Raw genomic sequence first — 26,975 nt, 5'->3', positions numbered from 1 at the left:
AAAGTATAAAATTAAAAAAAATGGTTTTTCTTTTTAGTTTTCAGTTTTTAAAACTATTATGATCTCAATAAATTTGTTAAATTTACTATTAATTTTAAGATGTTGTTTGGGCTTGTGCAAAGGAAGCACACGGTTCATGGAAAAAGAGGTCGTGGTAAGCCTAAGAAAACGCAGATAAAGCAAATTAGGAATGTCTTGAGTTAAACTTCTCTGAGGACTCAACTAGAGATAAAACTATTTGGAGACGTTGTATTTGTGTCCTAGACCTTTCACCTAGGCATAGTGACATACACATATGTAAAATATGTTTTGTTTATTGTTTTGGCCTTTATGTTTGTTTTTATATTTCTTTGGTCATGTTAATAGCATTATCTTGCAATGTCTTGTCGTGTTTTTTGTTTTGTGTTATATTGCTTTACTTTTCTTTCTTAAACTGAGACTATTTAGTGCATACTCCTTTATGAGTATAGTTTGTTATTTTATATTTCTTCCTAGATCATAATCATAGTTTATGTAATAAGATACACTAAATATAATAATGATAATAATGATGACTAAGACTTATATGCTATGGCTTTGAAAATGAAAGAGACTAGAGAGTACATTATTATGAAGTAGATAACGGTAAATTTAGATTTGATCAACAAACATTTGTAAGATGTAATTCATATGATAATAAATTAAATAACTAATAAAGTATTTATAATATGTATATTCTTAAATGTCATTTTTGCTTATAAAAAAGTTATAATGGTTTTATTTTAACCTTGGCTTGTTTAGGGACCAATAGTGAGTGGGGGTATTCTATATATAGCTATGAAATTTTGTCCATAACTTGAGTACTTGACGATAACGTTATGAAATAGGGATTTTTTTATCTGATCAATTAAAAATGTGTGACTCATGATTAATAAGATTGCTGTTGAAGATAATTTCATTTTGATTTGATCAATCACTTTAATGTACATCTTATAGTTAAATCATTGTTTATTGCTAAAGAGCTAGGTTAGATTATAAGCTAGTTTTAGAATAATAATTTCAATCATTTTGATATTATTGTGTCTAATTCATCGTATATTGGCATCCCGTTTATTTTTACGCTCCAGAGTAAAAAATAAAGAAAAAAATTAAAATCTTAATGAGGCCCATTATTTAAAGATCATTAATAATTCATATTACTTAGCAAAAAATATAATTATATCTAATTTTAATTTAAGTTATTACCAATTATATCTAATTTAGTTTAATTAGGTCCCTAGATGGTGCCCGTTTTGCCCTTACATTTTAAAGTCAATATTTATTGTTAATATTTTTATATAACTAGGACTTAGGGAAACATTATACTAAAGTATTACAAATAATAACACATAAAATAAACTACAAATACAAGATGATGTTCATAGTGTCTCCTTTGTGTTTGCAATGGACTTCTTGCTTGAATGAACCACGAATTGAACAACACCGTAGAGAAGATTTGTTTGCAACGGTAACGTCCTTAATATAGATTGAAGACGACTACAAGCTTTCCTATTGTGATATTTTTCTGACAAAGGTATTTGGGTTATGAAAATGAAAATTCACAATGAGATGCAACCAATCACTCCAACCAATTAGTACAAACGATTGAACTAATGATTGTGTGCTTATGTAGAGAATAAAATCTGAAAACAATAAAAGAGTTTATAACTCTCTTTTATGTTCTCTTTTATATTTCCAGAAAATGAGAGGAAGATGAATCAGAAATTATGTTCAAGTATGTTTGATCACCATGCAACCATTCCTATTTAAAGAGTTAAGTAGCAATGATTCATCCAAATCAATTTACTAATTATATCTGATGGTTATCAGATCATAATTAAGTAAAACATTAGTTCAAAACAACACAACATTCCATGAAATGAAGTTTTGATTCATGAACAAATGCACTATTCTAAGGTGCTCGAACGAGCATGAGCCAAAATCACTTCCAGAAACGTTCTGATGCGAAATTTTCTAAGTGCTCGAACAATCATACGCTCAAAACATCAAACATAAGCTTTTTGAACAAACTGCTTGACGAACACAACAGTGCTCGAACGAGCAATTCATCCGAGCACTCTCCTTTTGGCTCCGTTATTACTTCTTTGCGTAGTCTATGCCTTAAGTCTTTGGGTAGTGTGGTACATGCTCTAAATACTCAACATAAAGTAGATCAACTAAAAAACCAAATCAATTAATGACTATTTTTTGGATGTGTTGTAACATACTACCTATGTTTCGAAATAATTCATGCGACACAAGTATTTTAGGTGTTATTTATCATTCAAGCTTATTTTATATATTGCGGTTAATGTGTAAGGAAAAAAACTATAGTCAAAACAAATCTTGTTTGAATCGACTAATTGTATATTTTCACAATATTAATTTTTATAATTTTTAGTTTTCCATAACTCAATATATAAATAATTAAAATAACGTGTTGGATTGTGAAATAAATAGAAAATAACATGTATAATGGAGCGGAAGAAGTATATGAGTTACGTGCGTAGATGATATAAGTGCATTTTTTATATGGATATAAGTAATTTTTTAAGGTAAAAGCTAATGAACATTCCAGGTATTTCGTTAACAAAACAATAATATATTTGAAAGAGTAAATTAGAAAACAAAATAAAAAATAAATCAATATAATACATTTTAAATCATGATTTAATAATGGATTCTAAATTTAATATTATATTAGATAATTTGTCCTTATTAAGAAACGTGAAGAGTGCTTTCGTAACCAAGATTACTAGTATTTTCTTTTATATGAGTGCATTTTTGCTACCTCCATTAGCCATTCAAATTTTAAACCTTTTAAAATTTTGTGGTTTTGTTGAGTTATAATATTTGGTGCATGACCGGACGCATTTATGGATCCAACACGATTCCCATTCACTAGCTAAGTAATAATTCTTTTCAATTGTTCCATTATCTTATTTCGATAATTTACTTTAATTGTCCCATTTCTATTTTAAAAAATAATTTTTAGACTAAATTGTCCTTATATTATTTATGTAATCACCAAAACACTCTTTTTTTTTCCTAAACTATACTATTTAACCCTCCCAATACCCACTACATCACATGGATATACTATTCAAGGTGATCTCCTACACTTTCTTAATATTTGTGCCCAACCCAAATAGGACAATTGAAAAGAATTGGAGAGAGTACGAAATAATTCATCAATTAAAATATACTTGCAATATTTGATTTTTCATACATTCTAATCGATTAATTTAGTTTTTAATATTTTTAATTATGTATAATAAAAATTATATTAAAAATCTATGCATTGAGATGAATCAAACAAGGTCCCATTTAACTATATTTTAGTTTATAGATTAAAAACTAATCACAAATTAAAGATTGTAAATGTATAATGCAATATTTTTAATGTTACAAGTAATTTGGAATGGAGGAAGTATTAGCATCGATCATCTTATTATAATATTCTATTCTATTCACTGTATGTGTCCCACTTGCCTTTTGAATTCTATTTATAGTTTATTTTTAATATGTATTTTATTCTTAATTAATTAGTTAAAACTTAAGAAACATAATCTTATATCTGATTCGTATCAATATAATTTTATTAATATTACTTTTTTTATTTATAAATTATATATAATAAGAGATATACTATTAAAATTTAAAATATATTGACTTGAGTGTAGAAAGTAAACGAGACATAGAGTATATAGTAAGTATGAGTGAATATGTTGTTACTAAGACATACTTGAATTTAGAATAATATGTTGAGGGAATAAGTAAAGGGATAATGCACGTTTAGTTCATCAAATGTTAAAATAAACTCATCTACTTAAATATTTAAAATTTTTATGATCCTGATTTACTCTACTGATGATTCTATTTAATTTATTTTAACATTGTTAAATATTTGTGTTCTTGATTTTTTTACTAATTTTATTTTCTATAATTTTAATAGTTGTGATCAGCACTTTTCAACATCAACTTTATTATTTAATAAATTAATATCTCTAACATCTAAAAAAATCAACTTTTCTTACTTTTCAAGAATTTTTTTTATGAAAACATTAAATAGAAACGAAATGGATATTAAATAATGCTTCCGTTCCACTATAATTGCTACATTTAACTTTTAATGCAAACCAATGTGTTATTTTGGTCATTTATATATTAAACTATGCATTTTAAAAAATTATAAAAAATTAATATTATGAAAGTATGCGATTAGACGATTTAAATAAGATCCCACTTACCTATACTTTATATTATATTTTAGCCGCAATATATAAAATAAGCATAAACGATAAATAATGTGAATAACCATAATGTAACGAGTATTTTAGAATAAGGAAGTAATAAAAATGGGCTAAAATTTCTAAATTTTGCAATCCTCCAAATCAAGAATCCCTTGCAAGAAGTATTGTTTTATTATCCCCCAACCCTAAGAAATTACAAAAATATTGAAAGACAAATGTTACATAAAAGTTAACAAATGTTGTGAAATATATGAACATTAACCAGTATCTAAAAGTTTTGGTTGCATAAAGTATTACAATACCTTTGGAATTGTTGAATTGTGACAATATATTCAATGATCATAAATCTAACATATCAATTACCACCTGCAATAGCAGTATTATTATTAGTGCTTCAGAGCAACTAAGTAGCGTACATCTATCATCTCCTCGCTTTCTCCTTTCATTTTATTCATTAAGATTTTAGAGCATGGACAATGCTTAAAAAAACCTCCCAATAATCGAAGAGTTAATAGTAAGAGGCTCCCCATCAACAATATGCTCATTGCCATTGGTAATAGGTGTTAGAGTATATAATATATCATGATGCTTTAATCATCAGTTTAAATTTTTTATTGAATTGGTTTTTTCATACTGTATTAGAAGCTAACGTAATAAGAAGTCACATGTTCGAATCTCGACTAATCTTCCTTTAAAGTGGAATATTTAGCGCTAGGTATGAGGAGAACATATGTTGCATGCACACATCTTAATATTTTATGCTATGTATTAATAAATACCGAGACTAAAATTAGGAGTACTGAAGAAACATATATAACCAACAAAATAGAACTAAATTAAGTCATATTTCAATCTATTTCTAGGGTAATTTATTTGATCAAATGTGATGGGTTTGTTAAGGCAAATATATATAAATTTTAATTTTAAATTTAAATTATCTACGTCTTAATTATATTATCTAATATAATATTAAATTTATGATTTATGACCAATTCAACAAACCAAAATATTTTATATTATTTTTATGTTATATTTTGTTTTAAAATTTTTTATATAAATATGTTATTATTCACATTAACAGAAATCGCATTATTAAGCTTGCATAATGGAAACACTGAGATTTGAGATGATTATAGGATTTATTTCTGTTTTAACAATGCATGCTTTGGTCGGATTAGCATTTAAAATTATTTATTAATGATGATGTACTTAAAAAAAGTTTAAATGAAAATGACCAAGCTTGAAGGTGACATTATTTGCACATATTTGTCGTCTTATAGTTGTAATTGAGCACATTCAAACATTTTTTTTTTAAAGTCCTTCATAATTATTGTTTTTAAGCTTCTTTTTCTTGTTTATTTTATTATTTATATTTATTTCAATGTAAATTTTAAGCTTTAATATATTTAAATATGTATCATAAAAAATTATAAAAGTTATATATTTAAAACTATGCATCAAGACGAATTTAACAAGATTTCATATATAAATATATTTCATCTTCGATATATCTCTCAAAACCTAATAAAAATTTTATTTTTAGAGTGAAAATTCTAAATTAATGTACAAACAAGCAAGTTTAGGCTATAAATAGGGCAAATTTGGTGGACTTTAGCTATATAGGAACACAAAAACAATGAACAAAGTTCATTACTATCACACGTTCCATCCAAGGCTATCACGAACCGAATTAACCAATAATTTCCAGTTATATTAAAAGGTATTTTTAACTTAAATTTGCGGAAGTATTAAATTTCTTACTTAAATTTACTTGATAAAAATAATCAAAATTCAATTTAAATTCTAGCTTCTGTAAAGTATGGTGTACCATTAAGTATAATAAAATATTGATTTTATGATTTTTGTTCTAATGGATCACTTCTATTTTAAGAGCCGACCCTACAAGGGAGCAAGAGGGGGCCTGTACTCCGGATCTATCTAAAAATTAGATAAAATATTGTTGAAAATATATTCATAAAAAGTATATTCATAAAAAAGTCATATTTAAATTTATTTTAATGATAAAATATTGTTGAAAATACTTCACATGTAAGATAAGATTTCACATAGATAAAATAGTGGGTTGTGGACTTGCATATATATATATATTGGTGAGTCTATCATATAATTGTGGGAAAAAATAAACCTCACCAAGTGTATATGTAAGTCAACGCTTTTAATCCGTGAGTTTATGGACCTGAACCTAGAAGTGTTTCCTTTCCATAAGAGTGAGCCATGATGAGATTATAAGAAGAATTGTGTGGTGATAAATTAGAATAGGAGGTGGGCATGCATTGAAAAACATTGAAAAATGTGATTGGACAAAAAATATGTGTGGGGACTGAGGAGCATCAACCATTTCCAACTGCATAGAAGTATTAGAGTTGAGTAGAGTATACTCCTTAAATATCCAAAAGCTGCCGGAATGTAAGAAAAGAAAAAAAGAAAAAGCAGAAAAAGATGAATTAATATGAGATGGATTGGACACTACACAGTAAGAGTAGTCGTCTTTAATTGGTGATTTGATCACAGAATAATGACATACTCCTACTCTCCTCAGATCTTCTTATTCTTTTCCACTTTTTTTTTTAATTTCAAATCTACCTCTTTAGAATAATATTGGACGCCGCCATTTAATTCTTCATTTTATCTTTAAAATATCTCATATTATAATCGAATTCCATTTAACTTAATTTTATATATCAAATTACAATTACATAAAATTTAGTTTTGAAATGATCTAAAACATTTAATTCGAAAATTATATGATTATCCTAATAAATACTTTTACCAATCTATTTTACTCAATTTAAATGATTTAGATAAAAAACCTCTAATATCACAATTTAAAATGAATTAAAATAAACACTCCCTTCTATTCATCTAAAATATCTCATTCGATTTTTCACCATTTTTAGGAGGTCAAATGAAATCACGCGTAAAAGAAAAAAAATATAATATTTTAAATTTTGATCGCGAGAATATGGAGTTTGTAAATGTTAAATGTAAAAAAGTTAAATCTATAAATTTAACATATTTTAAATAAAAATTATAACTTGAGGTGTAAGTCTTGTCCCCATTTGCACTGGCCAGTGGCCACTCCTTCAAATCAATTAAATAGTAATCCAACCCCACAAAAATTACCACCAACCATTAATTAATTGTAATCTTCAATTTTGATCCTGCTGACTCTGATAAAGGACTACATTTCTTTTTCTATTCTTTTGCTTTTTGGTGGATCCTTGCCTTTTCTTTTGCTTTTCAATTCAATATTAATGAGCATTGGTATTCATTGATATTATTTTTATTTTTATTGTGATGTAATTTTTGTGTTTATAAATATGTATTTTATTTTAAATTGTAATTTTAATTATAAAATTATTTATGAAGAATTTGAGATTGATAACGTTTGGTAAGTGATTTTCAAACTCTTATTTTTAACCACCTATATTACAATAGTGAATTTGACTCAAATCAAATTAATTTTTTTTTATCTGTCAAATATGAAATTTGAATTAAATTTATATTTTCAAACGCAATCATTATTTCCAACATAACATTAACTCATTTGATTTTTACATCTCTTAACTTTTCTCTAAAAACCACACCTAAGCAAAGTTCAATTTTTTTAATAGCCACATCTCTCTAACTTCTTGTTAACATTCTTTCTAATGAGGGATGATGCGGCAGTTTCGTACACTTGGGTGTTGAAAAGATTCAGAGATTTATTTATAGGTGTTCAAACTTCTAATGTAATAGTAACTAATCAAGATGAGGGGTTATCTTCAGTTATATGTGATGGTTTTTCAGATATTTTTCAGTTTTTATTAACTATTTATTACTTTATTTAATATATATTAAACTAATGCATTTCTACTATATAATTGTAGAAGTTCAATATTTATTACGTGGGTGACACAAAGAAAATAATGTATAGAACATGGTTCACAAATTATATAGTGGTAAGCAACATCAGCAAGGGGAGTTATTTAGTTTGAATTTATCAACTAATTCTAGTTTTGTATAACAACATACTCCTCTATTTATTTATGTACTTAAATAAAAAATAAAAAGTTTAAATTTTAGAGTTTGAAATTGAGTTGACATCTATTCACATGAAAAAACATTAATTTCGGATCTTATTAAATTCATCACAAAATAATCATTTACGGTTTTAAAGTAATCACTTTTACATTGTTAACATTTACAAATTTAAAATGATTATTTATAATTCTAAAGTGATGAAATAAATAAATAAATTGATTGCCCATGCAAGAAGCCCAAAGTTAAACTTACATAGGAGTTAGCTAGATAAATATAGTTTTTCTCATTAAATTTTAAAAAATTTAAAATTGGGCCAGTTTAAGACGTTTCACGGTGAGACGGTCTTAATAAAGAATCACAAAAATTTGGACGAGACGGTCTCATTATGAGACTGTTAATTTGGGTCGGTCCGATTCGCGCGTGTAACAACATTTCAATTTTTTGGACATTTATCAATTTTGACCTTAAAGGTATCAATTAAGGTCAAAATTAATAACTTTAAGATCAAAATTGAAAAATACTCAGAAAATTAAAAAAATATCCAGGTTGTTATACGTGGAAATTGGACTGATCCAAATTAACGGTTTCATTATGAGGCTATTTCGTCCAAGATCAGCTGATAAAGAATTTGTTTATAAAAAACTTACTGGTACGGAAATCGGACATTACAGTTGGGCAAACCACTGGGCCGACCATCAAGTTTGTTGGATTAAGATCCACTTAGCAGAAAAGTGCTTGTCCATATATCAACAGATTTTAGTACAAAGAGAACAAGAATATTACTAGTATTTGGGACAATTTTCAAAAGGAAAGCCACAAAATCTTTCAATATTTGTCATTTTTGAGATCTGCACAATAATGTATCCGCATCAAGATTTCCAAATACCAACAAAGCGAGTCGGAATGGTTGAAGTATTTTTGTTGTCATACACGTGGCAGATTGTCTCATATCGATAACTTGAAAAGAAAATAAATTATATCATTTTATAAGTGTGAGTAGTATTTTTCCTATTCCTACAAATTGGTTTCATTAATGAATCTAATTTTAATTTGTACGGAATTTAACTTTTTTCTCCGTTTTTGTTTATAGATTTTCCTCATTTCATAAATCTAACAAGGATCGAGTTAGAAAAGCTTTCTTGATAGATTGTATTGGATTGCATTAGGAAATAATCCTAAATGATCAACTACTCATTAAACATAGTTTAACTCATCAATTCTACTAAAAGACATTCGAGTTTTATAACATACATGATATATGGATCATATAAAACTTGAAGATAAAGTCTCGTGAATTATAACATAGTTGATTCATTAATGCCCCTTCTTACCCATTATTTTTTATATTGGATGACATTTTAAGATAAATCATATTTAAAAATAAAAGACTGAACACATTCTCAATAGGTTGAGCTACATGCCTGATAGTATTATGATTTTCTTGTGCCAATTTGCAAGAAGAATACAATGTAAAGAATTGATCCAAGCTCTCTAATTTGTTTTTCCCAATTATTTGCTTATTTTAGTTTTGTTTGCTGAAAGATATCCATGTCAAAATTAGAATAAGCAAATAATTGGAAAAAAAAAAATTAGCATCAATCAAGAGAAAAGGATATAATTTTTACTAGGAAATGTAAAAGTTTGATCTCCATGACACGTTGTCATTTTCTATTGCACAAGTGAAAAGCTGCCAATTAAACAAATTCAATCATTAGAAGACAAAATTATTTAGTAGTTTGTCTATAAAAGTCAAGAGATGTTTTCTCATATTTGTCAACATTTACCACATATTATTAGTAAACCTTTGGCAATAAAAATCATTACAAAAACTTTGGAATTTGCTAATAACATGAAAACATTTTGGTAAACACATTACTTATTAAGGAAATATTAAACATAGCCCCTTGTCTTTGTAAGATTGTCCTAATTGCCATTTTTGACATCTTTGTAAGATTATAGAGATATTGAATGTACTTCAATCATTATAAATAAATTTAAAAATTCATGTATGAACATTATAAATAAATTTAATAAATTATAGAGAAAAAATATATTTAATTATTTAGGTGTTTATAGTGTTTTATCAAAAATCAACTTTAATTTGTATACTAATTAGATTAATTTACTATTAACTATAAGTAAGTCATATGGGATTCCATATATATTGCCATATAGGTATTGATTGGAAAGCATTATGCCAACTAACGTAAGAGGCTTATTGGTATTGTGTTGGTAGTATATATATTGCAAATTAAGATTGTTATGAATGGTATCATGTGTGACTTGAGTGCACAATTAAAGTGTGTATTCATGTGTGTGACTCTTGAGTTGTGGAATCCAAAAGGGTGTAATAAGGTGAAGAGTATTCACGGGAATTATTGGTGTTAATGAAGATTAATGAAGATTAAGGTGAAGAGTATTCATGTGTGTGACTCTTGAGATAATGCCTTTCAAGTTCTTGGAGTTATTTCATATTATTCATTACTCTATATTAATACTATATTCAAGTGAGCTATTGACATTCATGTATCTAGTACTATATATAAAGCTCTCATACTCACACATCAAACACATCAAACACAACCCCTAAGCCAAACACATAGCCTTTTGTTTTTATCTCTTACTCAATTGTAATTCTTCATTTGTAAGTGTTGTTTATACTCATTTGATATAATATAAACATAAACTACACACCACGGAGGACGTAGCCATCATTGGGTGAACCTCCTTAAATCTTTGTGTCTCTTTTGCTTAGTTTACATTATCAAACATTGTTTTGTTCATTGTTGTTTGTATCGTTTTTAACATCGTAACGATTTTGGCAAACATTTTCAAAGATATACATAAAGAGATATTATCTTTATTATGTTACTTGAAACTTAAGTAATGCATATAATGGTGCGAAAGACAGATAAAGTGACATAAACTCTATCTAAATAAGATGCATTTTCTCATATAATCATTTGATGTTCTGCATTGTATACTTTTCCATTGCGGTGGATAATTTATAAATTATTAAATGTGGGACACTGGGTTGAAGATCATTAACATGACCATATAATGTTTACATAGATCTTGCATGTAAAAGTTAATTTACTCCAAAATCCAACTTTCTTCAAGGGGAAAAAAGAACAAAACATTCCATTACGAGGACTTGAACCCGGGTCTCTGTCTCCCAGTAAGAGCCGAGTATCCTAACCAACTAGACTGTTGGTTTGCCTGCCATATTGTATGCCTTTTGGATCATCTGTTATGTTTCGTCTTCTTGAACTTTTATGGCTAATAAGTAATATACATGAACATATTTGATACATTGTACTCCCTTCAGTAATGTCCCATAATTAAGGGGTGTTTGGTATTTATTTTTGTAGGGTTAGCAAGAAATGGAATCAAATAAGCAAATTCATTACTTAATGTTTGTTTTGGAGTATAAAGACATGCTTACTTAAAATTGATAGGAAAGTTATAATATCCCTTTTGAAAAGATTTTAATCAAGTTAATTAGGAAACCTCTTGTACTATGAAATATAATGGGAAAACTAATGTTTGATGCCCAAGTGCTTTGTGTGACAATTCATCACATGATCGCCCCGTGGGCCCATTGGTATAGACACATATGCGGTTTACATGTGAGCAGGAGGGTTGGAAATACTTCACATGTGGGGAAAATCCCACATCGCTAAAATATTGGGTTGTGGACTTAAATATAATAATTAATGCGTAATCCTTCTAATACTATATCGTTTTGAAAACAAGTGAAAATCATCTTGTACGTATTGTGTGCAAGTCAATGCTCATTACTCGTGGATTTGTGGATCTGAGCCCACGATTGTCCTTGTAAAACATAGAAATAGTGGGGGTTCATCATCTACTGTACTTACTCCTCAAATTCAAGCTCGCATCTGGCCAAGGGTGAGTGGGGCAAAGGCCCAAGGCCCCGTATTTCAGAAATTCGATAGGCTTAAATTTCAATATCAAAAAATAAAAAGATAAAGAATTAGGTCTGGTAGTGGGATATTATTGACAAAGAAATTAATTGTCTAATAAGTACATTAAATGAGAAAGATTTATACGCATCGTTTTCAAAAACAAATGGAAACTCTTCAGAGCTCTTACATATTTGAAATTGAAATTTCAATTTGCTTTATAATATTCAAAAGGGCGATAAGAGCCCCATTTCTAATCTCACTCCTATACCGTCGAAAATTGAAAAACGAGCCTCGTCAATTAGAGCTCACTCTCAAGATTTGGTAAAGAATTCAAAGCCAAGAAGAAACAAGAGGCCTAGAGTAGCCAAAGACTTTGGTTTACATTTTAGTGTTTACACCTTAGAGGAGGACCTTTCAAACCCCTAAGAAGATAGATTCTACTATTAAATATTTTTTATTTTAACTTTTAGTTTTTAATTTTTGATTTAAATTTCTTTTTGTAGCAATTAACCTGAAAAAATTAGTCACCATTTGGACAACAATATTCTTAGGTAAGTGACTTTAAAATTGCGACTATTAATAATTAATTAAAAGTTGGAATTATTATAGAAAAATCAATAAAAGATAGGATTGTTCTGGGTAATTTTACAAAGTAATAAAAAAAAAAGAAAAAATTACCCAGAATAATTCAACCTTTTACTAATTTTCCTACAATGATCTCAACTTTTGTTTTGACATGAGTAATCCCTACTATAAGTGGTGCTTGCTAAAAATACATCAATGTAATTTCTTATCTATACAACAAGTCTTTTTGCATTAAAAAAAGTAAATACAAAATAAAATTTAAAAAAAACTAAAGTTTCTAGAAAAATTTAAAAGAGAAATCAAGTAAGTTTATTTTTGATTTTAACTTTTAATTTATAATAATTTTGATTTTTGATTTAAAATTTTTTTCCTAAAAGAATATAACAATCAAGCTTATCAGGATCAAAATCCAATTTGAAATCAATCAGGTTTATAGGATCATACAGTAAGATTATACGATCCTAAAAAAACCTTAAATATGCTAAAATATTAGTCACTAGTCGTAATTATTCATTTCAAGAGTGTGAAATAGTAATATAAAATTTCTTGGACTTTATTTATGAATAAAACAAAAAAAACACTCAACAATTATTATTATAGATCAGAATCAGAATTTTATTAACAATGGTAACATTTACAACATTTGGAGAAGGAAAAAACACAAAACTAACTTATTTGCTAAGTTGTGTAGTGTCTAAGGAAGTTGTACATATTTGAAGATTGTTTCCCTTTCCCTATGAACTCCAAAGCCATGTAATCAAAAAATCTATGGTGAATGAATAAACATCTTAGGAAGCAGAGGTTAGAGAAGGGTACTTACTCCAGTATTGAGTAGCCAAGTCGTCATCTTTTTCATCCGTAAGCTCAATCGAATGGTGAGGGCAGGTGAAGTACTTATCAATTCCTTTAACACAAGGCTTGCAAATGACTTCAACTGATGTAGGCAGTTCATCAGGAAGCATCTGAAGCTTTGTGCACTCGTTTATATCCAACCGCCTAAGCTTAGACATGGCTGCACTTCCTAATTTCCACTCCTTTAAGTCCATCTGACTGAGCTTCAGAGCAACAAGCTCCGAGAAACCTCCACGTGAACAATCCAGAATGTTCTCAGGGAATGAAACTTCATCTAGACAAAGACTTGCCAGTTTACGTAGCTGCTGTAAGTTTTGCATTGCATCAGCGCACACTAATTTACAGTTCTTTATGACTAAAGTTGTTAAACTTTCTGGAAATATGATGCTATCTAGCCGTAGCTCTGTCTCTGCCGACTTGTTTCCTGCTATTTCTAGAGTATGAAGGCAAATGCAGCTTGACAAAAGTTTCGGTTCTTCATCTAGTGTAGCCCCAAGAACCTTAAGGCTAAGATGCACAAGATTTTTACTTTTTATGCTTTGGCATTCCATTATGGATCGAACAGTCTTAGTCTTGGATGCCACATCTTTTATCGAAAGTTTCTTTAAGTTTTTCAATTTGTACAAGTCATTGACTCGAGATCTTGTTGTGTCGAAGTTCTTGAGTATCTCCAAGTTGCTCAAACTTTTGATACTCAGTTTCTGAAACCGTTTCACTTCGTAAGCATGAGACGGGAGATACAAATGGTTTAGTTTTTTCATCCTCCATAATACATTTGGTATTCTAAAAACACATTTGTCATCAAGACTTACGCGTAAATCAAGAGTTTGAAGGCACCTTAGGTTTCGTATGGATGATGACAACTTTCTTACTCGAGTTCCCATAAAACTCAAATATCTCAGGTGAATAAGGTCGCCCAGCTCTCTAGGAACGACTTGAATGCCGGTATTTTCTAGATCCAAAACACGAAGCAGGTTAAAGTTATTTATAATTGCTTTCAACCATACTTGATCAGTAATTTCACTGTGCAGACTCTGATCATTGTTCATCAAATCACTACTAAAGAGCATCAGGGATCTAACAGGAAAAACTTCGTTAAACTGAGCACAATAACTCCTCTGCAGACTCTGATCAGAATGAATGGCTAAGCGATGCAGAGGTCTGACGCTAATTGCTGAAGAAGTACTGTGACCCGTATTTGTGTTCTCTTGACGAATAACAGTTAAAAAGTTTTCCTCCTTGGCCTTAATAGTACACATGTCCCACATCAGGTCGTGTAGGCAACATGCTTTTATCTTTCCGGTTGGTCCTGTTTTTGCAACTTGGACAACACATCGTTGCACCAGCTCTAGCAAGTAACTACTTGCAGTGCACTCCAAATCCACACGATAATCATCTGTTGACACGACAAGACCTTCAGAAATCCACAAACGGTACAACTTTTTGGTCGGTATTTCGACATACCTTGGAAAATTTCCTAGATGAAGGAAGCAAGGTTTTAAGTGATAGGGTAAATCTGTGTAGCTCAGCTCCAGGGTGTTTAATATTCCACTGTCTTCGTCATTTTTGCTTCTTAGAATAGTCTCGACGTTTTTATAAACAACTTCCCATTCTTCTAGTGTGTTTTTAGTTGCTAGAAGTCCTGCAAGCACAACTATTGCCAAAGGCAAACCTTTGCATTGATCAGCCATTTTCTTTCCCAAGTTTACCAGTGGATTTTGTTCAGGATCTGCACATGAAGATACATTAAGTATTAACATAACATCTAATCTTGTTCAGTTCGTAACATCAAATTTCAGTAAAAATAATCAAGGCACATAACAAATGTAGAGCCTTAATCAAAGTATGGATCGACTGCATGAACCAAAACAAATCAACACATGAGATATGTTGTGGATGGGCTATGATATTTGATGAAGAACAATAAACAAACTAATGCAAAGTAAACCACAAAAACAGAGCACAACAATGGAAGAAGCAAAACACAATATATGAGGTATCTAATGATACCTCCCCCTCAAACAAAGTATCTTATCATTAATATAAGCAAGAATACATTAATGACTCACCTTAAAAAGCTTTAAGAACAATCTCCCAAAGCAAAGATTGAACCTTTACTTCAGTCTCTCACAAATATGCAAATACAAGAAGTAAGAACTCTTATGGTGTAAACCCTAGTTTTACTCTCTTGTATATGCCTCTTCTAATCTCTAATGAGGTTCTAAGAGTCCTTATATAGTCATAAAACACATTAGACAAACCTAGGACAAAGGGCTTAAAAACCCAAACAAAACCGAACATAAAACAGAAACGCATTCTAATACGTGGCTGCCCCTCGCTCGGGTCGAGCTGTTCTTGCTCGCCTGGTCGAGCCACTGACCAGATCCTTCTGCCTGATTCCTGCTGCTTGGCTCGATCGAGCCACTCATGCTCGATGGGTCGAGCAGCCTTCAAACCCTTCCATTCTTCGAGTCTTTGCGTCCTTAAGACAACACATCAACTCATCATCATTCATCACTTGATCAAGAGACCCAAAACATATGCCGTCATACTTCCTTGCACTCACAATCTTGTTCTCAAACGTGCACGCCAAGGAGTACGCTACGAGATGATCGAACTCACCTCCATCATGTTGAGATTTGAGACTTGACTCAACAAGATACTTCGTGACAATGAAAGTAAAGAATTGAAAAAATAAGATAGAAAAGCAACATATATCTATGAAGACAGTGTCCATTATGGCTTAAGACTGGGGCATGGACTATCAAAATTTCCAACAATACCTTTTACTCTACGTTACTGGTACGTGTCCAAGTGTCGGATACGTTTAAATATTCAATTTTATGCCTAAAAAGAAGTCTTTAAGAGCCATACCAATGTCCGAGGATCAAGGATCGGACACGGGTACGTGAAGCAAAATAAAGAGTTCGAGTAACATAGCTTTTAATAAAAAGTTCTCTAAACATATATTTATGACAACAATTCACAATTGCAAGGATTCCTTATTAAACTCAGTTGAAGAAGGAATGCAAAATAATACAACTGCTGATAGGATACCCTTGAAATTTCAAGAGACACAATTATGGAATACTAACTGGTACGGAGTACCCGAATGACAATGTTTAAAATCCTATGTACTAATATTATTGTATTAGGTGTCTTTGGTAAATGACTTTTCCATCAGTTTTTTTGGTTGGCTTTAGGATTTTCAACTGGTAAAACGATCAAAAAAAGTGTTTGGTAATGACTTTTTAGGCCCAAAACCAAAAGGCTACTATGAGTAGCTTTTTTATTGGATTTTGGCTGTAACAATTAATTTTACCAAACATTTACATAATAGTTGGCTTAAACAGTTGGCTAATCAACAAATACTTCCAACAGGTTAAACTAGCCAACAACTACAACTAACAACCAATTTTCTAAACAGACCCAACCTCAAAAATATAGTGTTGTGACTTGTGAGGATTGAGGAAAGGTGCCAACAATATTACATTACATTACATTTACCCAATATTACTAAAGTAGCTTCCAACGGGTAAATATACTTTAGCTTCCACCTCAAATTAATCAGTAAAATTCGATTTCATAGTTCGGTCAAAAGAAACTCAAACGAAAGAACATGATATGTCTTACACTATGAAGACATAACTATAAAATTGTTACCTCTAATTTCTTTGCCAAGGAATGCCTGCTTGAAAAATAGCTGTTGACTTTCCTTTTTGTCTAGACCCTTGAACTGGTGAGAAAATCCTTGAGGATCAATATGTGAGATCAAACTACTCTTGCGCGTAGTGATCAACAGTTTGCTGCGAGATTCTTTGACAGCGATTGGGAATGCAATTTTCAAACGATTCCAATCAATAGGATTCCATAAATCATCAAGAACAACCAGGCACTTATTTTGTATCAAGACTTCAAAGAGTTTTTTTTCCATCATACCTCCAGCATTTCTGATCTCATTAATCTTCTTTTGATCATTACAATAAAGTTCCTGCAATATACCTTGTATAATATCACTTGACTGGAACTTCTGAGAGACAAATATCCAAGCACACTTCTCGAATTCATGCCCTTTCACTGTTTGATACACTTTCCTAGCCAGAGTAGTTTTACCGGATCCTCCCATACCACTTATGGAAATCACTTTTGTTTCTTTGTTCATCAACTGATCTACCAACACTTTTGTGTCATACTCCAATCCAATTGTGCCATCCAACTGAAGGAAGGAGTGAGTGCGCCTCAGCTCCGCGTTTTTCAATTGTATCGATGAGGTTTCTCCATAACTTGATGGCTTAACTCCGTAGGTAACCATTCGTGAGGCCAACTTCGAGATCTTACCAATAAGAGCATCAATCTCAACACCAACTTGATGAGTTGAGATAGCATCTCCAACCACACAAGTACCCCATTTAAGCACATTCAAGATCGTATTACTTTTTCTTGGAAGGGAAACTTTGAGAAGGTACTTCTCAAGAATGTCCTCGGCTTCATATGAAAAATCATTGATTTCAGATATCCATTTCCGAACCATTTCATCATCACTTTTCATGGCATCCGCGTTCCTTAGAAAACATCGAATCCATTCAAGCTCACTTTGGAGCTCCTCAATCTTATCCTTCACACCATACAAGTACTTGGCTTCTTCCACCATCCACTTTCCAAGCTGTTTGCCTGTGAATTTTAAGGCTGTTGCCGCCATCAACTAAGTTCAAGTGAAGCACTTACCAAAATTTTCTTTTGGGAAATTTGTCTTGGTAGGGGATATCTTATTGTCTTAACTAATGCTATACATAAGTCTAATGCTATACAAAAATTATTATGTTAGTTAGGAGAAAGCTAATGTGTAACATTTTTTATATCTTAAAAAAGATTTGGTCAATGATCTCATATTATCTTAAATGCAAATGCCCATGTGTAATAAATGGTGATGTCCAATAAAATGAGTAATTAAAAAATCTAATCATACAATAAACAAATTAACCATACACTGAAAATTGTCAATCCAATTGGCAATTTCAATGGAGTTATTCAGTTATATATGTAAGTTATTATTAATATAATTAGGTACAAACCAAGAAATGTAACTCTGTAAGTAACACAAAGGTCCTTGACTGTAACCTGTGGGATTGTAGCTTCCATGGAGTAACAGATGATAGACAAACAGGAGTAGGAGTAATGATGTAGGATCACCTACATCTAATTCTCATGAGCTAGCTAAGATCAATACAATGATACATCAAACGGAAGACGCTCAAATTCAAAGTCCAAAATGTCAAGCCCTTTAATTTCGTAGTCATGAACTAAGTCTTCATTAATTTGAGTCTTTTATTTCATTTCAAATATTTGAGTCCTTTAGAAATGATTAAGCCAGGTTTAGGATCAAGCATAATCATGTCTCATGTTTAGTTAGTTGAGTTGTAATTTTCTTTTAAATCTAGTATTTATTTTTGGCTCAAATGGGTTCGAAATTTACAAAGCATGCGAAGCAAAACATTCAGCCATAAAATCAACAAAATGGCTGAAAATCATCAAGGATATATGAAGATTATTGAAGGACATTTGCAAATCAATTCAAATCAAGCCAATCACTTTATTTCCAAATATCCTCTAGATTTCAAAATATAGCTGTTGGAGACTTGCTTTTATCCACTAGATTTAAAAATATAGCTGTTAGGAGCTTGCTTTTGTGTAATATTCAGATTTTTCATGCATGTTGTAATCTTTGGTAGCTGAATTCTTTAGTATAAATAGGCTACTTGCTCTCTTGTAATTCATTCACTTCCATTACATCTTTAATACAAACAACCTTTGAGCATTTCTTGTTCTTTCTTTGCAATTTAATTTTAACTTGGAGTAGTTGAAAATAAGTTGAAGTTTCTTTGCTTTTCATTCTTTTGGCTAAAGATTAAATGTGTACTTAGGAGCCCATAGCTTTAATTTTGTGGTGAATTCTGTATCGAAATTAAACCTTTGGTTCAGCCATTTTTAAGTTGTTCAATCAACATATCTTTCTTAATTTTCCTTGTTTTAAACCACAAAAATCACAAAACAATTCCATTACAATAGAAAGTAATCAGCCTTATTTATTGAATTCGAAACTTCAAAATACAAACGTGTGTTTATAGTTTGGTTCTTGTTTAATACATAGCCAACCTATATCAAGTAAGATTACCAGATTACATTTGACTCCGGTGCGTACGTCCTCGATAAACATATGGCAATTGAGATACTGAAACGGAAAAATCACACTGCATTCCACAACCCCAATGTCATTATGTGGCTCCCACCTAGGCGGGGTTTACGTGGTTGGATGTATGCAACCTGACCCTTGTTCAGATTGACACGTGTAACAAATATCATTTACAACTTCACATCAGTAAGAAGTGCGCATGATTCAATTTTGAGTCACTCTGAAATAGTCCATTGTAATACGAAGCCAAAGAATTAAAAATATTTGACCCAATGAAAATTAGAGATGAGCCCAATTGAACTTAATCAAATCTTCAAAAAACACTATAAATGTACTTGAGAAGCAAAACCAGAATGAATTAGGAAAGCTTCCCATTATAAATGTACCTTAACCAATCCTACTTGAAAAGAAGCAAGGAGAGGCCCCAACAAAAACCTACGAAAGGAATAGTTCATACATAAATTTCATACCAATAGAAGAAAAACCCATTAAAGCATTTATTTGAAACCAAAATTATCTACATGGGTGCAAACAGATAACAAAGATTATAATAACAGACAAAAACTTATCCATTGAATATGCATTTTGATTGATGCTTCCAATTTAAACACATTCTGCAAATACTTTCTCTTTTGACAAGAAAATTTTCTACAAATAACTGGCTATTATCAAATAAAACATGAGTTCATCTCGTTGAGGCATTTCATCAAACATGTGTGCAACATATCTTATTCGGCCTCAATTTTAATAGACAGAAAGTAACAGACGCAATTCGCAATCTTTGATACATTTTGCTGGAGTTGATATACCATGAAACTCATCAAGTCTAATGAAATTCATCAGTTGAAAACACTAATAAATTCAAGAACATTAGTATATTACTATAGTAAAAGTCAAACAACTACTTGACAGAACCAAGAACCATTAGGAGGGTAGTTGAGCTTTTACATACCGATGACATAATGATTTCTTGTATGAGATCATAATTTGTGAATTAGGATTGGTCATGGTTAAAGACCTATTAGATTCGCTTGACGCGAAAATTTGAGCAGTAAGTTTTTTTTCTTTTAAATTCTCAAAATAAGCTTGAGAAAATATGATTTTTCAAAATAAGCTTCTCCCAATTCAAGCATGTGGTAGGGTATTGTTCGTTGTTGTTAATAGCGAGCAATTATTTAAACTAAGTCAAAAAAAGTCAACTAAGTAATCGTCTGCTTTTGTTCGTATATAACTTGCTAAAACTAACGACGGATGATTCTTTGGCTGACTTTTGTTGACTCAGCTTAAGTAATAGCATGTTGTTAGTAACAACGAGCACAATAAAAACCTTAGCATTGGACTAGGAGGTGCTTATTTTGGAAAATGAGTTTTTCCGAAGCTTATTTTGTGAAATTTTTTTCCCAAATAAGCTTATTTTGTTCTAATTTTCGCTTGACGAGGCCGTGATTTGAAAATTTGAAATGAATAAGCAAAAAAAAAAATCATATAATAGCCAAAGTTTTCAAAATATTTCCCAAGATAAGCAGTTTTTTCCCAAAGCAGAGGTTCGGCTTATTCGCTGTTAATAACATCGAACAGAGAAGCTTGGTCAAAAAAATTCAAGGTCTTTGTTCGCTGTTAGTAACAGCGAACAAAGATTTTGACCCTTTTCTGACACAAACTTTTTTGTTCGCTGTTAGTAACAACGAACAACTATCCTTTTTTGATAAACGAAAAAAGAATGCAGCAGCTGATTTAGGGTCGTAACTATTCACTGTTAGTAACAACGAACAAAGAAGTTTGGTCAAAAACAGTCAAAATCTTTGTTCGCTGTTACTAACAACGAACAAAGACCTCGACTTTTTTTGACTAAGCTTCTTTATTCGCTGTTACTAACAGCGAAGAAGCCGAACCTCTGCTTTGGGAAAAAACTGCTTATTTTGGGAAATATTTTAAAACTTTAGCTATTATGTTTTTGTATTTTTTTGCTTATTTGTTTCAAATTTTCGCCCTAATTTTATATTCTAGATTTGTGTTTGAGTCTAAAAAAAAAGTCTAATCTAAATATATTTTATATTTATTTGAAAATCTTGTCTAAGTCGATGTTGCCATAAAACATGCCCATATTATCAACTTTTTTCTTTAATTGATTATTTTAAAATCGTAAATGATCACCTTAAGGTTTTAAGTGACCACGTTAATATTATAAAAACTAATCACTTTAAAAATGGAAGTGGTCGCTTAAAAGTTATAAGTGATCACTTTAAGATTATAAGTGATCAATTTAAGACTATTAAAGTGATTATTTTTTGGTTATTTTAAAATAGTAAATGATCACTTTAAAATTATAAATAATCACTTTAAGAGTATAACTGTGTAATGGGTCAACCCAATTGAGATGGATTCACCGTGAAACCGTCTCATTGAAAATTTGTGATATTTGTTTTAATTCAATCGAGACTTGTAAATAATCTATAGACTCATTTTATTACTAATGAAACTTTAAAATGTAAAACATTTCAATTGAGTCTTGGACTGGTTAAACCTGAGCCATGACTATCCTTAGACTGGACATGTCAAAATAGTTTGGGAAGTAGGTTTTAGGTCGGGTCATTTTTTGTCAGGTAATTTTTGGGTAGAATCAAAATCGACCAATGGATAAAAGGTTTCTGAAAAATATATTTATACATTAGATTTTTTTTGCATAAAAAATTAAAATAGTTTTAAAATCTATTAAAATAAACTAAAATAGTTTTAAAATCTATAAAAATCTATAAAACTTTTAAAGAGTGATGCAAGAAAAATATACTCTTTTGTTTAAGAAAAATATATAAATGCCATATATTTTTAATAAAATAATTACTTTAGATAACAATACAACTTATTATAATATTTAATCTAATTTAACTCTAGAATTATACTAAAATATAATTTTGATGGTCTCTTCCATTAAATAAAACAATCTAACTATTCATAAATGAATTAAACTCATTTTTGGTTGATTCATATTAATTTATTTGGTTTTAATTTTAAACTAAATCAAACATCATTTAATAATCTAAATTACAATATATTTTAAAAATAATTCCTTACTTACATATAAAATAATTTTTTGAAACAATTAAACTCTTCATGATTCTTATTTAATTAATTAACAATAATAATACATAATTTTTTAATTATTTATTTGCTTCTATTTTTACTTTGAGGTTTAGTATTTTAAACAGATCTGATTAAATTGTGTAAATATTAAATTGATATAATCATTAATTATTTTCTTGATTACAGAATTGCAATGTAAACATTTTTTGTAACACCCCTGAATTTCCGACCCCTTAACGAAACCAAAACCGTAAAGGACGGAAGGAAATTCGGGTGTTACATAAAAGAAAAGGGAACATAATTAAAATAAACGCTAAAGATTAATTAAAAGGGTGAGTGAGTGGAAATTTCGGCAGCATCTGCCTTAAAACTGTGCGCCTTTGTAGAAAAACAAGTTATTTAGAAGCTAATAAAGTAAAGGCACCAACGGCCTATCAAAACTATGTCACGGCAGAATGATTCGTCGCCAGCTTCTCAAATCAACATGCCAAGCATGGATTGTGGTTCCACTGTCGACGTTTGCGTTTTAAAAAGACTTAACTCCTTAAAATCATACAGAGTTATAAACTACGCAGCAGAAATACAAATATACGAGGGAGGACACAAGGCCTCATAACAAAACATATACAACCAAAATTTACAAAAGATAACAAGAGCTACAAAATCGAAAGATAGCGGTATGACAGAGGTTATGCTTCGCCCTCATCACTCTCCCCAAATGCAATGCAATGCAAAAGAAGCTCCAGTTCTTGCTACGCATGTCTATGATCCTCCTGCTGCTCGACATTAGACCAAAGGCCAATGTGTCATAGCAGGACAATCATAGAAAGTCATCAATAATCAAACATAAACACAAACATGTACACGTCAGTAGCTAGCATCAAATATAATAAGGCCGACTACTAGATAGCATTATATCATAAAACAACATAAGATGATTTCATAAAACGCAAGTATAGATAGTAACTGTTTATCGGCCACTTATACTTCTTAATTTCATTACGTGCTTTCCAACCCGAACCATGTATTCTTGGGTAGAATGCAGGTCTTCACGCTCCTCTTTTCAAACATAAACTCTTGCAAAATACTTATAGTATCAACTCGACCAAGGCATTAACAGAATACCTAACACATAACCTTATAGAGCTTGTCTATCTTAAGGTAAGGGTGATCATAGTCTATAATACCCTTGAGGTAATTTAACTTAGGCACACTTCTCACTAGCATAAACTATTCTATCGATAAGTATATGTTCTATCAATGAGTAAATATTCTATCAAAAAGTAAACTTTCTATCAATGTGTAAGCTTTCTATCAAAGAATAAACCTTCTATCATTAAATAACTTTCGATCAATGAATAAATTTTCTATCACTAAATAACTTTTTGATCAGTGGATCTTTCTCTACTTCCTGGCATAGTGACACGGCCAAGGGCGTTATCGGCCATCCGGCGCCCATGACAAAGTACGAGCTCATGCCCCCTTCAGCTGACCCTCTCGGGTCCTACCTTCGGGAAAAACTAACACACTGGGATTCTAAACCAGTGAAGAGGCCACCATATTGGGGTTTGCAAGGCGCGCATGGTAACACCTCGGTCAAGGGGCGGTATTGGCCATCCGACGCCCAGTGACCCAAGCATGCTCATACCCCCTTTACAGTGGTCCCGTCGAACCTCACCTAGGGGACTAATAAATCAACAGGACATAATCCAGTTGAGTCACGCCAGCTAATCATAATCTAATACTTTATCAGATGGGAATAACTTCCACTTTCGACTATTAATGAGCGCCCTAGGATAGCAGCACGCCAAAACCCACTGAGCCACTCAACAAAATATGAAATTCACCTATAAAGGAGTCATTCTAACTCCAATTAAGGCATAATCTAATTCGTAAATAAATAAGGGGGGTGGTCCCCGCCTCCTACTAACACTCTCATTCTTTATAGCTATTCTAAGCGCAAGAATTTCATAATCGATAGCTCTTCATATAAAGTGTACTCACTAGTATCTCATAGTTTCAATGCAATGTATATTATCACAATAAACAATAATATCTTAAAGCAAATTGCATATAAGGGTTAGTTACTGCGTATACGTACCTGTAAGCGTTACTGCACGATCAAAAGTCACAAAATCACCCAACTAAGGCTCTACTTTTCTCTTACGAATTGAGCACCTATATAAGTTATGAGTAGAACAAATAAGTTCCCTTAACTACTTTGCTATACCAAACTAAATACCAAAGTAACTGCTATCACCCATTCAACATGAGTTTCCGATTACTCTAGCACGCACACAACTCATTCAATACAAGTCAAAATCATTGACTCAACACAGCATAAGTCTTTCCATTGATAGGGCATTTATGTACTATCAAACAAATCCTAATATGCAACTAGTATAGCGGCAGTTAGGGTTGAATCCACAAGGAACAACGTAGTAAATGATTATTTTCCGGCTACCAATTGATCCTTAGTAACACACAATTTCAGAGAATATATGTCTAAACTAACTAAATGACTAGAATACAAGCAATTAAATTAGAAAGATAAATCAATGATATTAAAACATCTAGGGATAAACATCCCCACTAGCATGATGTGATGGCAATGAGATCCTACTACCCCTACAACGATCATAACCAAGTTCAATGGGACGAATACACCATTAAATATACTAATAACTCCTTTCAAAGACTATTAGCTTCACTACCATACTATCAAACCTATTTTCATGGAATCAAGTATAGTAATGACATTGAGTATAGTATTCTATAAGATCCAACAATCAAATCTATCTATTTTCATGAAGATTATCAAGCCCTTGATCTAAAAGGCAATTCATTCAACCCTAACTTTCGTTAGCGATTGAATGAATTGTTAACCACAATTTCCAAAATTTCTATTGAAAAACATGAGTTAACTAGCATAAGAAACCAAGCATGAACAAGGATTATGCATAACAAAAAGAGATTAGGATTCAATAATTCATCATCAACATCATGGCTAGGGTTCCATCTAACCCTAGATTAAGAAACTACTCACACATATCAATTGCAACAAAACAAGAATTAATTAAAGAAAACATGATTAAAAGTAATAACAAGGAAAGGATAAAGAAATAATACTTGAAGTTGAATACCAATCGATGAACGAAAGTAATTGAAAGTTACCAAGTTTTTCTCCCAAAGTGAAGAATTAAAAGTATCTAAAAACAGAGAAAATGTTGCTCCCCCCTTTTTGGTTACATTCCTCATCATTTAATAAAAACCGTGCGGAAAAACGGTTATTAAAGCAGGACCGGACCGGGTTTCTGGAAGACCGGACCGGGTTTCTGGAAGACCGGACCGGGTTTCTGAAGACCGGACCGGGTCCGTGTGCTGAGGGTTTTCCAGAGAGCAGAAATCACAGGACCCGACCGGGTTTAAGCAAGACCGGACCGGGTCCATGTGCTGAGAGTTTTGCAAATGATTAATGACAGACCCGACCGGGTTTAGAGTATACCCGACCGGGTCCTGGGCTTTGAGGCTTGCATTCCTATTTCTTACTTGAAATCGCCCGGGTATAAATATAGCCGTCCGGGCCCATCATCTTGTGCTTACTTTTCTTCATTAGAACGCGGCAAAAGTACAAACGAAACCTAACGGGACTAAAAGCATATTCGAATGGACCTGTGAGCTCACAAAAGTGCCGTAGTGTGGTCTCGAACTCTGCCAAATCTCGAAGCACGCATCCTAATGCTCAGAAGTGATCCGCTTCCAATACAAGAGTGGAGCAAAATGGCCTGAAATAATCAAAGACACACAAAACTCCAACCAAGCGTAAAACCACATGGAAAATGCGAAATCACACATCAAAATGCCATAAAATGCAAGGGAAAGGAGCATGAAAATATAGTATGAAATGCATACATCATCCATCAATTAAAAGTAGAAGTATGTGTGAATCGTTTCTTTACATTAACTAATTTTGAGCATATCGGCTCGCGTTACCCAAAAATAACTAATCATAACTAAATCTTA

At 31.2% G+C, this 26,975-nt stretch overlaps 1 protein-coding gene across 1 annotated transcript; it reads right to left on the bottom strand.

Annotated features, from left to right (window-relative positions):
• Positions 1–13,408: 13,408 nt before the first annotated feature.
• On the bottom strand, positions 13,409–18,585 carry LOC130802887 (probable disease resistance RPP8-like protein 2). The gene is made up of 2 exons (XM_057666992.1): positions 17,345–18,585; positions 13,409–15,410 (listed from the first exon to the last, which is right to left on the bottom strand). The coding sequence occupies exons 1-2, from the start codon at positions 18,378–18,380 to the stop codon at positions 13,618–13,620; spliced, it is 2,829 nt and encodes a 942-aa protein (XP_057522975.1). The 5' UTR covers positions 18,381–18,585; the 3' UTR covers positions 13,409–13,617.
• Between the last annotated feature and the right edge of the window lie 8,390 nt (positions 18,586–26,975).

This window comes from Amaranthus tricolor, chromosome 16 (genome assembly GCF_026212465.1).
Source record: "Amaranthus tricolor cultivar Red isolate AtriRed21 chromosome 16, ASM2621246v1, whole genome shotgun sequence".
NCBI classification, from domain to species: domain Eukaryota; kingdom Viridiplantae; phylum Streptophyta; class Magnoliopsida; order Caryophyllales; family Amaranthaceae; genus Amaranthus; species Amaranthus tricolor.
The sequence above is the reverse complement of the archived record's forward strand: the minus strand, read 5'-3'. Positions and strand labels throughout refer to the sequence as shown.

Excerpts from the sequence above, each read along its gene's own strand:
- LOC130802887 (XM_057666992.1), bottom strand. The coding sequence starts at position 18,380 with ATGGCGGCAACAGCCTTAAAATTCACAGGCAAACAGCTTGGAAAGTGG. Across the intron at positions 15,411-17,344 it reads CCTTGGCAAAGAAATTAGAG|ATCCTGAACAAAATCCACTG; the intron begins GTAACAATTTTA and ends CTTCATGTGCAG.